The sequence below is a fragment of the Oculina patagonica genome, chromosome 1 (assembly GCF_052425735.1).
Source record: "Oculina patagonica isolate OP01 chromosome 1, crgOcupat, whole genome shotgun sequence".
In the NCBI taxonomy this organism is placed as follows: Eukaryota; Metazoa; Cnidaria; class Anthozoa; order Scleractinia; family Oculinidae; genus Oculina; species Oculina patagonica.
Genome location: NC_135758.1, coordinates 22,295,492 through 22,307,494, shown reverse-complemented (window position 1 = coordinate 22,307,494; position 12,003 = coordinate 22,295,492). Strand labels below are relative to the sequence as shown.

At 39.6% G+C, this 12,003-nt stretch overlaps 2 protein-coding genes and 1 pseudogene across 3 annotated transcripts in view; all 3 read right to left on the bottom strand.

The window, feature by feature from the left end:
- Positions 1 to 2,838, bottom strand: part of LOC144634236 (uncharacterized) — a 140,269-nt pseudogene extending 137,431 nt beyond the window's left edge. Inside the window, exons 1-2 of the transcript XR_013567176.1 lie at positions 2,801 to 2,838; positions 2,160 to 2,234 (exon numbers count right to left, since the gene is read on the bottom strand). The product of XR_013567176.1 is annotated as an uncharacterized LOC144634236 (transcript). The remainder of the gene's footprint in view (positions 1 to 2,159; positions 2,235 to 2,800) is intronic.
- Positions 1 to 12,003, bottom strand: part of LOC144633700 (uncharacterized) — a 28,205-nt gene that overhangs the window by 15,094 nt on the left and 1,108 nt on the right. Inside the window, exon 3 of the mRNA XM_078492594.1 lies at positions 6,341 to 11,497. Coding sequence (XP_078348720.1) covers positions 7,055 to 11,491 — 4,437 coding nt within the window. The 5' untranslated portion in view covers positions 11,492 to 11,497 and the 3' untranslated portion in view covers positions 6,341 to 7,054. The remainder of the gene's footprint in view (positions 1 to 6,340; positions 11,498 to 12,003) is intronic.
- LOC144641677 (uncharacterized) overlaps positions 3,052 to 12,003 on the bottom strand; it is a 64,040-nt gene continuing 55,088 nt past the window's right edge. Inside the window, exon 4 of the mRNA XM_078500719.1 lies at positions 3,052 to 3,355. Coding sequence (XP_078356845.1) covers positions 3,181 to 3,355 — 175 coding nt within the window. The 3' untranslated portion in view covers positions 3,052 to 3,180. The remainder of the gene's footprint in view (positions 3,356 to 12,003) is intronic.

Genomic DNA, 12,003 nt, shown 5'->3' with positions numbered 1-12,003 from the left:
ATCTTGGACTTTGCATGTCAACTTGTTCCATTATTGAAAAGAAAATAACTATTTGGTGATGGCTTTTCACCAGATTAGTGTATGCTGTTATATTTCAGCACACTGATCATAGCTGAATTTCATTTTTGCAGGTTTTCGGCAGTTGGCTAAAGGACAACAAATAGATACCAGGGTTTATTTACTGCAAAATGAAAATAAATTGGAAATTCTCTTTTTGTTTTCCATGGTCAAATGTTCAGGTGTATCACCTTAATTTTGTGAGACACCTAAGAACTCGTCATATGGCGGTACATAAATGAAGTATTTTCTAAATCTACCATTCTTTTGAACTCAAAAGATACCTTGAATAAAAAAGGACTTCCTTTAAACGTCAATTCTGAGCGGAGTTTTAAAACAACAACGACGGCGTCACCAAGGAAAAGGTCGATTGAAAACTCAATTTATAGTTGACATACAAATCTCGCTAGAACTACTTTCAAATCTCCGTTACGGTTGAAAACTGAATATCGCAGACAGTGCTCGATTTAAAATAATAACTAATAACGCAGAATTTGAACATTACGCGTTGTTGTTTTGCTGAAAAAAAAAGGAATTGTACAATTGTGTGCACGTGAATTGCGTGAATCTGTGCACGAGCTGAGTCGCCGAAATGCTAATTACACCTTTTGAATAGCGTTGACCGGTGTGGCCTTTAACGTCTTTATTAATATTACCGCCATTCAACAAGGAAAACATTATTTGCTTGAAAACATGCAATCTATCATGAAAAGATGCGCTGTCAGCGAGAAGCCTTTGAAATATACGAAAGTCGCCAAACAAAATTTTTTATCAACAGAACAATAGCTTGTCCGTGCGTTGTGCATTATGTAAATTTATTCACTGTCGTCCGCAAAACAACAACGAACACATGCACACAGTCTTCACAGGCGGAATCTCGGAAGGCAAACAAGATCTTTCATTTAAAACCAATATAGCAGTATGCTCAAGAAAGAGACTAACGGAAATCCAAACACCAGACGCTCTTTTGTTGACTCTCTCTTTTGTTAACTGCAGAACGTTTTTGTTACTTTTGTTGCTTCGATAAACACCAGTTCTGTCGATACTGTGTTAGAAATAGTTCAACTTTCTTAATTTACTTCCGTTCTGGGAATTTTACTTCTGTTTAGACCTGAGAGCACGCGCAATAAAAACCGGAAGACCAAGGTTCTACCTGAAATCGACCTGAAATTCAGATCAATTCCAGTTTCACAGAGTCCGTCCCGTACCGCTGACCGACATAGACGGACTCTGGGCTCGAGATTGAATCATTTTGAACCGCCATTTTGAACTCTTATACGGATTACCGCTGTACACTCGTTCCCAGACTCCGGTTCCCGGTCGTTCCCGGTTACTGGTTCCCCGTTACCACTTTTAGTAGCATCCTTTTCGTTACAGTGAAACCTGTATTAATTTAAGCGGACCGCATATTAAGCAGACATCGGCGTCAGTAAGTCTCCCAATATTTTGTGGCCATATTTTATGTTTATCAAACCTGTAGATTTATATGAAGCGGGCACCTCTATTAACAGGACACCTGCGAGGGTTCCGTGGGTATCCCCTTTATACAGCTTTCACTGTACTTGTTGCAACATTGCAAAAGTTAAATCCAGTTGCAGACATTTGTTTACAAGAAAAGTAAAATGAAAAGGTGTAACAAGTTTATTATTGCTAGCTAGCGCGCATGCATGGAGTGTTCAAAGCAAATAGCGAAATTTTCAGCACCAAGGAGTTTTTAAACTCCTTGGCGCTGAAAAGAAGTCAGTACTTAAAAGTACTGACTTCTTTGAGTCAAGGAAGGACCACAGAAGTCAAATGCGCTTCTTCATGACACGTATTATAGACTTCTCATCAAAAACGTCAAATTGTTAATGCTAAAATGAGAGCTTTACAACTCACTGGTAAGAGTGAAGCATGCCCTAACTTGAGTGAGCTTTCATTCGCGTGACCTGGTCTCGCGTGACTCACTGTTGCCGTTCAAACAAAAACCACAATGAAAATCAGTCACGCGACTCATGCAAATCTCTCGCTGTGAATTCTAAGTATTTAACGTGGGCTATACATGCACAGCTATCAGTCACCAACATCTTACGGTTTGAACTAAGATAAATATATAAACTTACCGTGTACCGTTTCCTTATCTTCTGGTAAAAGTGAAACCAAAAGTGACAAACCGAAATAACACTGAGGGACTTTCCCTGCAAGACAAGCGCCAGACAAAGACAAATACAAATTGAAATTGAAAGCGACCAAGTTTCAAACCCTGTACAAAACAACCTGTCGAATCCAACGAAATACTTTCTACTAAAATGTTTTACATGCTTCTCTATCTCCATTCTTCGTTAAATACAAACAGGTCAGTCCAATACATTCAAACTTGGAAGTTATTTAGATTTTGTTGTCGACCTATGAATCGAATTTGCATCTCAGCTTCCTGTCATAGAAAGATCGACGCGACTTCATCAGAAGTCAAATGAGACAGCGAAAACAGAACTAATTTTGCTCAGTCTGTTGTAATTCTTCATTCTGATTTCAAATCACGAAAGCTTTTGACGTTACTCACTTCATAATGCACGAATTTATAATCAATTACATGTTTTCGCGATTCGCTTTTCAGTCGATCAATGGTTACAATCTAAAGTTTGCGATTGAATATTACTTTGGTTTATTGGTGCCGTGGCTATCAAAAACGTACTATAGAGTATAAGCTTATTCCAAAATGGTTAAGATAAAGGCCATACAATGCAAGGTTAGTTGTACTTACCACGGCGAAGTTCGCTCTGGAAGGCTAAACTACGAAACACTCGCATGCGCAGGGGTTCTCGACACATTCTGAGAAAGTACACTGATTATCATATTACATGTAAGTCACGCATTTCACACAAGATTGGCGGGATGCGGGATCGCACAAAAATCGAGGCGCGATGCGGGATACGAGAACGTTCAACGGCGGATATGAGCCCGGGTTTACTACACTACCCTCTGACACACAAGAAAAACTTGACACAACTCGTCTTATTTTAATAAACTAGTATTTAAATATTTACACTTATTCTCCTTGGAGTTTTCTGAATCTGCACAAGTAATACATTTTCTTTGATTTTACGAGCAAGTTCACAAGACTTTTTTTTCCTTAAAACTAAGTTACAATTCTGTAAAGTAAAGATTGGGAAGCGAGCAGACAGTCCATTCTTCCACTGGATTTGCTTTTAGAAACTGACCGAACTGACACGCCTCATGTTTTAGTTTTAACGCTGCCAGGTCCATTTCACACACTGATCTCTGCCTTTGAAGGCTGATCTCGTTGTTTTGAAGAAGTCTGTAAAGAAACAGAAAAACATAAAGTGATTAGGCAATCATACTTAGGTAACTTCCAGCTCGGTCACATTGTAGGATGTGGTGCGTAACACACAAGACAAACTTGTATATAAATTGACTTTCCAGGACGTTTTTCAAGGTTGCCTTTCATAAAAAAAATCTTTTTATAGAAGAAAGAGTAATAAACTTTGTGCCAATGCGTGTGGAAAATTGTGGGTCACCATTTTCCCTTTTGATTGGTTATAACTGGAATCATGTCTTTTATTTTATTCATTAATTACGAGTATTCCCTTTAATTCTCCGAGCGTCAAATTATTAAATGGAGAAGAACAAAAAGTGGCCGGGGAAAAACGACCTCTAGAGACTGAATGCTTTGTCCCAACAAATGAAAATGAGTTTGTTTTGCATGAAAATGGACCTGTAGGTGAAACTCATTTTCATATGAATGGCTTCGCACTTAGACTTGTTTTGAAACAGATGCAAACGGTAACTCGGAAATGGCCTATTTGCCGCGGACGACTGCACGGCCTCCATTTTTTCGAATTTTTCCCCTAGCATTTGTTTGCTTTTCTGTCAGTCGATTTTGAAATTACTCGCTCGTTTAAAAGTTACACTATTCAAGATACAAAAGGTTTGTGATAAAAGAACAGAATATACGCTAAGCTTACGTGAAGTTCCTGTCCAGAAAGTAACATCTCTCCTCTGTAACATTAACTGCAATTCCCTCAAGGAAAAGCTTTCACTCCAAAACTTGAACCTCTTCCTCCATTTCAGCCACTATACAATCTGCATGGGCTGTGTCAGTGTCAGACATTGAGTCATCGGAGGGGTAACTTTCACATTGATCGAGTATTCTATGGAAAAGTGAAAAGAAAGACAATAGTGGATAAGAGAGTGTTAGCTAGAAAATCCAACTGATTTAGAAAACAGAAGTCCTTCAATGTCGTTCCCAGGGTCTTTCTAATAGCAGGCGCCGTAGTTTCTAGCGCGCATATAGGAGAAACGCAAAAGGCGCGAGGGGACAAGCGAGGAAAAAAATCGCGCACTCTTTTAAACGCACTAAAAAGCGTACACAGACGCCTGCCACGCAGGCTAGGGTCTTTCTCTCTTCGCTCCCAGAAGAGAGAAGAGACCGTGTCTCTCTTCTCTTGTTCTGGGCGGGGGAGAGAAACACCTTTGGAACGAGGTTCGTTTTACTTATTGTCGAGCGAGCCCCAGCGTTGATCGATTCCGGCAACCGGCGAGGTCTTGGCACTAGTGCATATTCTTGCTAGCTTGAACGACCCTTTTTGGTGATAAAAAAAAAAAAACAAACAAGAAAAATGCCTAGGTATCCTTCTTGTGGAAAGTCCTTTTAGCGAGTACTTACTCATTTTCAAGCTGCAGTTGTTCCTGGAGACGAGCAATGCGCTCCGCGGCTTCTTTCAATTGTTTTCTCTGTTTTCTGTTTGACAAAAACATTCTATTAAGAAAAGAAATCTGAATATCTTTTTACTGCAAAAAAGCGTTTGCGTTGACAAAGGGGTTAAGAACAAAACGAAACAAGAAATTAAAGAAATGAATATTTTAAAATTTGAATGCTTTGTATTTGCAGAAATCAAGTGCGCAAATAGGGCATTGCTGTGAAACATTTTGAATTCCGGGACTTTTATTTGGAGAAAAAAGAACTTGACTATCGATATAATGGAATAATAAAAAAGGTAAAGTCTGCATACGAGCCTAGTGGCCCATCAGGTCGGAACTTATCCCAGTTTCCGTAGCATGAAGCGACTAGGAGTATTTCTACTCCCCCTGGATGGGATGCTAGTCCATCGCAGGGTTACCCGCCAGTATTAAATTCGCCAGTACCCATTTATAAACCTGGGTGGAGAGGCACTATGAGAGTAAAGTGTCTTGCCCAAGAACACAACACAATGACCTCAGCCAGGGCTCTAACCCGGACCGCTCGATCTGGAGTCCAGCGCGCAAACCATTAGATCACCGCGCCTCCCATTACAATAGAACTACAATAAAATGGAAGCTATCAAATTCATAATCATTACAGTAAAGTCAACCTGGAAGCGAGGTCAAAAGCAACCCAGCGTCTTCTCCGTTTTCAAAATGGCGGCTGGTTGAAAACTCGTCGCCGAGAAGACTCTGGGGACGAGGTTGAGGTCAAATGTTCTGTTTTTCAAGGAGGATCAAGGAACTACAGGTTCATATTTCCCTGAGGAAATATATGGTTCCGTTTTAAGAACGACAGCCACGATTTAGTCTACTACAATAAACGGCAGGCAATGCCGTTCTCTTTTTTTTTAGGTAAAATATCATCGAAGCGGTTATATGAAAAAATAACGTTTCAAACAGAGCCTGAAAGTAACCTAAGAAATGGCTTGGGTGTTGTGGAGAGGGCTAACCGACAATAAAAGTACACGTCCTTCACCCACGTGACCACGGCGGATCTTCGAAAAACTCGATAACTATCCTATACTCAGTATCCAAACAAAACCAACCCGAGTATTACGAGTACTCCAAAAACAGTCCGGACAGACAACTTCGTTGTTGAAAACTATAGGCTCAGCCAGGACAGAATATGGCTAATTTGACCGAGCCAGCGGTTTGGGTCCGAGGTGTCCTAGCAACAAGACTTCAGATCCTTTCATACTTGAAACTACATCCCCATACGGCAATTAGAAACGTGCTTTATTATGCAGGCGGGCAGGGCACAATATGTATTGAGAATTTTCTTTCCTAGTCGACTCGAACGGCTGTCCGATTTAATTCCAATGCGTGAAGGACTTACCATTAGCTACTAACTAGATAGGAAGGCAAGATTACTAAATTAAGCCTTCACTTGTCTTTATTTAGTTATATTAGGAAGACGTACACTTCATATAGCTACGGACAAAACCAGTTGAGACAAACAGATTTCACAGTTATTAAGCGAATGTCGACACTGACTGGCAAGTTTGTAAAAAAATGTTAGCCCCCCCCCCCCCCCCCCCACACTGAATGCTGTTTTATGGGGTTTGCAATTCACCAGGCTTTGTTTCCATAAAACGACAACATTGACAACATTGAAATAGGGGAGTGAAGATAGACAAAAATGAGCTGTAGTACCAAAATCGGTGAAAATAAGCAAAGTTTTTCAACCGTTTTGTCCGAGATTGTAGGTTAAAAATCATTCACTTAACTGGATAACATGCAGAAAGAAGTCAAAACGTTGTTTAGGAGAAAAGGTTCATATTCCTTATAACGGAATCAATGAAATTATAACTGACTGCAAAAATCTATAAAAACAATATCAAACATGTGTAACATTGAACAATGAAAAGTAAGAGTAAAGTACAGTAAAAGGCTTTTATCGCCTAATCTTATGCACTGCACAAAAACCTTTAACTCTTCACCTCCCACGAATAATGCTAAAGCATAAACCTGACAATCAAACTTTCCTACGACTCATAAAAAAGAATATATAGCGATGTTACACAAGCACGGCATGGTCTTCAAGGTATATTTCCTTTTTAGTTTTGGCAGGAGATTTGGACAGTTATTTAAAGTTTAGACTGTTAATTTGATCTTCTGCTTGTACACAGGAGAAGCCAGGCGCCAAAGCCCCAAAGTAGAGAAAACGCCACCGGATAAAAGTCCCAACAAGTGAACCGTAAAACGTTTATCAGTCCTTTGTATGAGTTACAAATGCGAAATGTTTTAAAAGAATTTACTGTTCTTTTTCAAATTTAAATGTCACGTTGTCTCCAATCAGCATAAACGGTGCCCACTCGGAAACCTTGGCAAAGTTGTTGCCTCTCATCCACTTCATGGCCTCATGAAGAGACTCACTGGCACTTTTTCCACGAACAAGGTGTTCATAGAAGTGATGCATCAGCTGCTCTGTCGCTCTGTCTTCTATGGCCCACAGTGCCACCAGTACTGAACGGGCACCGGATCCCAAGAATGCTCGAGCGATTCCAACCACTCCCTCGGCTCTAATCTGACCACACCCACTGTGGCAACAGCTAAGTACCACCAGTTTAGCTCGCAGTTGAGCTTTCGAAATGTCAGACATTGTCAATAAGTAGTCTTCTTCTTGTGGAATCCAACTAGTGAGGCGTAGAGGGGAAAGAGCAATTTCTCCTCTTTCAGCATTTCCATGTGCAGCAAAATGTATCAGACTCACTGAATGTAACCTTTCAAGTACCGCCTGCTTGGTTGCACATTGTCCTAACAAAGCCTGTACACTCAGCAGTTCTCCAATCATCTCTGCTTCCTTTTTTGCGCAAGGCAATGGTTTAAAGTTCTCAACACGTCCCATGTAACGCACCCGGCCAACCACAGGATCACCCACTATCAGTGCACCAGTCTGACTGTGATAGTCTGCTGGACTGTCCTGAATGAGCTTGAGAGTCGACAAAGAAGGAACGATGCGGATCCTGAAAGTCTCTGATAAATACTTCCCGCCTTCATCAGTTAACGCTGCAAATGGAACTTGGTTCAAGGACCGATCAGGGACAATGATGATTTCTGGCTCATCAAGTAAGTCAGCCACAGGAGCGATGAGCAATCTGTAACACAAAGAAATGCTTGATTCGGAATTTTGCCCTTCTCCATCGTCTTCCTCGACAAGTCGCAAAGCTGCGAGGTTCTCTCCTTGAAATGATTTCAGTTTTGGCTCCACTACATTTAAAGATCGATCTTCGCAACTCTCCTCGGGTAAAACACCAAAGCTGCGGAAGTTTTTATCAAAAAAATCAGCCAGTCCGGCATCACCAATGTTTTCATTTACTGTTTTTCTTCGAAAATGAATGACTCCGCTTGTTTTGAGAATCCACAAAAACACATCTTGACCAAAATAAGAAATGTACAGACAAACGCAGTTGCTTTCCTTCTTCATAATATTCTCAATGCCAATCCACGATTGTGGATTAGCTGAGATTTCACTTTCAACAGAGTACTGAGTCGCCATTAAGTCTGCTAGGGCTCTCCCGCGTGCTAGCTCTTGGACATAAAGAGCATTGTTAGGTTTTCCAGTAAAACAAAAACATAAACTAAGAAACCTGAACGGAGAATTCTGGACGTCTGAAAAGGATATTTTAAATTGATCGTTGTCTTTCAGAAAACCACGCAAATTGTCACTTTTGATGATACTCAGAAGCAGATAGTTAAGCATTTCCTCGTTGTTTCCTTGGGATAACTTCACCATTGCTAGGTTACAAAGATGTTGAAACTCTTGGTCACGGTGTCCAATATCTTTACTAATTAAAAGTGCCTTGGAGAGATAACCTTCAGCCATGATATATTTACCGAGAGATTGAAACACGGTTCCTAAGTTTCCGTAGGATGATGCTTCTCCTTCTCTGTCACCAATTTCAATTCTGATCGCAAGTGCTTTTTCAAGATATTCTTTAGCTTTGTCATATTCACCAAGAGATTGAAACACGGTTCCTAAGTTTCCGTAGGATGATGCTTCTCCTTTTCTGTCACCAATTTCAATTCTGATCGCAAGTGCTTTCTCCTGATATTCTTTAGCTTTGTCATATTCACCAAGAGATTGAAACACAGTTCCTAAGTTTCCGTAATCTACTGCTTCCCCTTTTCTGTCACCAATTTCAATTCTGATCGCAAGTGCTTTCTCGTGATATTCTTTAGCTTTGTCATATTCACCAAGACATTGAAACACAGTCCCTAAGTTTCCGTAAGATGAAGCTTCTCGTTCTCTGTCACCAATTTCAATTCTGATCGCAAGTGCTTTCTCGTGATATTTTTTAGCTTTGTCATATTCACCAAGAGATTTAAACACAGTTCCTAAGTTTCCGTAATCTGATGCTTCTCCTTTTCTGTCACCAATTTCAATTCTGATCGCAAGTGCTTTCTCGTGATATTCTTTAGCTTTATCATATTCACCAAGAGATTGAAACACAGTCCCTAAGTTTCCGTATGATGAAGCTTTTCCTTCTCTGTCACCAATTTCAATTCTGATCGCAAGTGCTTTCTCGTGATATTTGTTAGCTTTGTCATATTCACCAAGAGATTGAAACACGATTCCTAAGTTTCCGTAATCTACTGCTTCTCCTTTTCTGTCACTAATTTTAATTCTGATCGCAAGTGCTTTCTCGTGATATTCTTTAGCTTTGTCATATTCACCAAGAAATTGAAACACAGTCCCTAAGTTTCCGTAAGATGAAGCTTCTCCTTCTCTGTCACCAATTTCAACTCTGATCGCAAGTGCTTTCTCGTGATATTTTTTAGCTTTGTCATATTCACCAAGAGATTTAAACACGGTTCCTAAGTTTCCGTAATTTGATGCTTCTCCTTTTCTGTGACCAATTTCAATTCTGATCGCAAGTGCTTTCTCGTGATATTCTTTAGCTTTATCATATTCACCAAGAGATTGAAACACAGTCCCTAAGTTTCCGTATGATGAAGCTTCTCCTTCTCTGTCACCAATTTCAATTCTGATCGCAAGTGCTTTCTCGTGATATTTTTTAGCTTTGTCATATTCACCAAGAGATTGAAACACAGTTCCTAAGTTTCCGTAATCTGATGCTTCTCCTTTTCTGTGACCAATTTCAATTCTGATCGCAAGTGCTTTTTCCTGATATTCTTTTGCTTTGTCATATTCACCAAGAGATTGAAACACGATTCCTAAGTTTCCGTAAGATGAAGCTTCTCCTTCTCTGTCACCATTTTCAATTCTGATCGCAAGTGCTTTCTCCTGATATTCTTTAGCTTTGTCATATTTAGCAAGAGATTGAAACACAGTCCCTAAGTTTCCGTAAGATGAAGCTTCTCCTTCTCTGTCACCAATTTCAATTCTGAACGCAAGTGCTTTTTCCTGATATTCTTTTGCTTTGACATATTCACCAAGAGATTGAAACACGATTCCTAAGTTTCCGTAAGATGAAGCTTCTCCTTCTCTGTCACCAATTTCAATTCTGATCGCAAGTGCTTTTTCCTGATATTCTTTAGCTTTGTCATATTCACCAAGAGATTGAAACACAGTTCCTAAGTTTCCGTAATCTACTGCTTCTCCTTCTCTGTCACCAATTTCAATTGTGATCGCAAGTGCTTTCTCGTGATATTCTTTAGCTTTGTCATATTCACCAAGAGATTGAAACACAGTCCCTAAGTTTCCGTAGCATGACGCTTCTCCTTCTCTGTCACCAATTTCAATTTTGATGGTAAGTGCTTTCTCCTGATATTCTTTAGCTTTGTCATATTCACCAAGAGATCGAAACACAGTTCCTAAGTTTCCGTAGCATGACGCTTCTTCTTGCCTGTTTCCAATTTCAATACTGATCGCAAGTGCTTTTTCAAGATATTCTTTAGCTTTGTCATATTCACCAAGAGATTTAAACACAGTTCCTAAGTTTCCGTAGCATGACGCTTCTTCTTGCCTGTTTCCAATTTCAATACTGATCGCAAGTGCTTTTTCAAGATATTCTTTAGCTTTGTCATATTCACCAAGAGATTTAAACACAGTTCCTAAGTTTCCGTAGCATGACGCTTCTTCTTGCCTGTTTCCAATTTCAATACTGATCGCAAGTGCTTTTTCAAGATATTCTTTAGCTTTGTCATATTCACCAAGAGATTTAAACACAGTTCCTAAGTTTTCGTAGCATGACGCTTCTTCTTGCCTGTTTCCAATTTCAATACTGATCGCAAGTGCTTTTCCATGATATTCTTTAGCTTTTACATATTCTCCAAGTTGATAAGACATATTCCCGCATTGTCCATAAGCGTATGCTTGTCTTTTTCTGTCGCCAGTTTGTATTGTGATATCGATCGCTCTCTCGTGAAGTTCTTTTGCCTTGGCATATTCACACCGCCGTTTATATATGTCGGCTAGTGCTATGGTAATATTCCCTTCTTCGGCTGTTTCACCACACTCTCGGAAAATGACAAGAAGTTCTTTGCCGTATTTTATGGCATTTGTGTAATCAGGAAGAATAGAGTATGCCTTGAACATTGTTATATAGGTAGCAGTGGTAATTAAATTGATAATTTGTTCGTCTTTTTTCAGTACGTCATTACTGAGGAAAAGCAAACATTCTTTACATATGTCGATGGCTTTTAGAGCACGACCAGTATTGAGAAGGAAAATAGCAACAAATAGGCCGATTAGGATGGCTCGAAAAAGGACTTCTATGTCGTTCATGACGTCCTAAAAATAGAATAAAAATCAAGTTTTATAGTGACTTAAAATAACGATGCGTTTTTGTTTTATTTACGGAAAAATTAGTATTACAATCTGCTCGTTGTTTGTTTTCATGTATCTAGACTAAAGAAATCAATACAGGACGGCACACTATAAAAATCAACAAAGACTGAGGCAATATAGCACAAGAATTTTTGAGAAAAAAAAAATACTCCTAAAATCTTTGATTTCGTTACAGTGAAACCTGTATTAAGCGGACCACATATTAAGCAGACACCGGCGTCAGTAAGTCTCCCAATATTTTGTGGCCATAGTTTCTGTTAATCAAACCTGTATATTTATATGAAGCGGGAACCTCTATTAACCGGACACCTGCGAGGGTTCCGTGGGTATCCCCTTTATACAGGTTTCACTGTACTTGCTGCAACATTGCAGAAGTTAAATCCAGTTGCAGAAATTTGTTTACAAGAAAAAGCGTGCAAAGATACAGTAAAATGTGTAACAAGTTTATT